The sequence below is a fragment of the Alosa pseudoharengus genome, unplaced genomic scaffold (genome assembly GCF_046254945.1).
Source record: "Alosa pseudoharengus isolate Yale_2024_CS ecotype anadromous, Long Island Sound unplaced genomic scaffold, YU_APseudo_1.1 YU_APseudo_1.1_scf_21, whole genome shotgun sequence".
In the NCBI taxonomy this organism is placed as follows: domain Eukaryota; kingdom Metazoa; phylum Chordata; class Actinopteri; order Clupeiformes; family Clupeidae; genus Alosa; species Alosa pseudoharengus.
The window spans coordinates 6,723,839-6,724,725 of NW_027468674.1; the positions used below are offsets into that span (position 1 = coordinate 6,723,839).

At 44.8% G+C, this 887-nt stretch overlaps 1 protein-coding gene across 1 annotated transcript in view; it reads left to right on the plus strand.

The window, feature by feature from the left end:
* The window catches only part of LOC143138643 (protein NLRC3-like), a 25,558-nt gene extending 25,116 nt beyond the window's left edge, over positions 1-442 (plus strand). The window contains exon 10 of the mRNA XM_076299068.1: positions 268-442. Within this exon, the coding sequence (XP_076155183.1) occupies positions 268-442 (175 nt within the window). The remainder of the gene's footprint in view (positions 1-267) is intronic.
* The last annotated feature ends 445 nt before the right edge of the window (positions 443-887 follow it).

Here is an 887-nt window from a genome sequence, read left to right on the forward strand (position 1 = left end):
GAAGGGTTGTATGTTTGGAGCACCCTGCATTTGTGTCTGTACATTAGTGATACCTTGTGATCATTGAAACACAGTGTGATGTATTCTGTGTGTGTGTGTGTGGCACTTTTCAGGTATGGTGTGTTTATCTCAGTGGCTCCCTGTGAAGAGTGAAGGATGAGGGAAAAGCATTGTGTGTGTGTGTGTGTGTGTGTTTCTGTGTGCGAATGCATGTGTGTTGTATAAGTATAATAATCAGATATGTAATCATGTGTTATGTTTCTCCAGGCTGTGGAGTTGTTCCCTCACAGAGAAGAGCTGTGCTGTGATAGCGTCAGCTGCCAGATCAAACTCCAGTTTGAAGGAGCTGTACCTGCGTGAGAATAAGCTTCATGATGCAGGAGTTCAGCATCTCTCAGAGCTCCTCAAGAATCCCCACTGCAAACTGGAGAAACTAGAGTGAGTCTGAACACACAACAGATCTGTGTGTGGGGGGAGAACCCAATGATGAGTGAGTGGAGGGGGTTTGTAGGGAGTTGTTCACTACTGTGTGTGTGCGTGTGTGTGTGCGTTTGTGCATGTGTGTGTGTGTGTGTTAAGGAAACCAGTAGATGTGAAGGAAGGGTTGTGTTTTTGGGGCACCCTGCATTTGTGTCTGTACATTAGTGATACCCTGTGATCATTGAAACACAGTGTGATGTATTCTCTTTGTGTGTGTATGTGTAGGGCTGAGAAGGTAACCGCATTACCGCAATACCGCGGTCACGTGACCCCTACCGCGGTTCTGAGCTCATCACCGCAAAAAAAAAAAAAAAATCTGTGAAACATTTGGACTTCAACGTTTTCAACCATGACATATGCACAATTCCAGTTAGAAAACATAGCAGAATCTCAGAGATAATCACGTT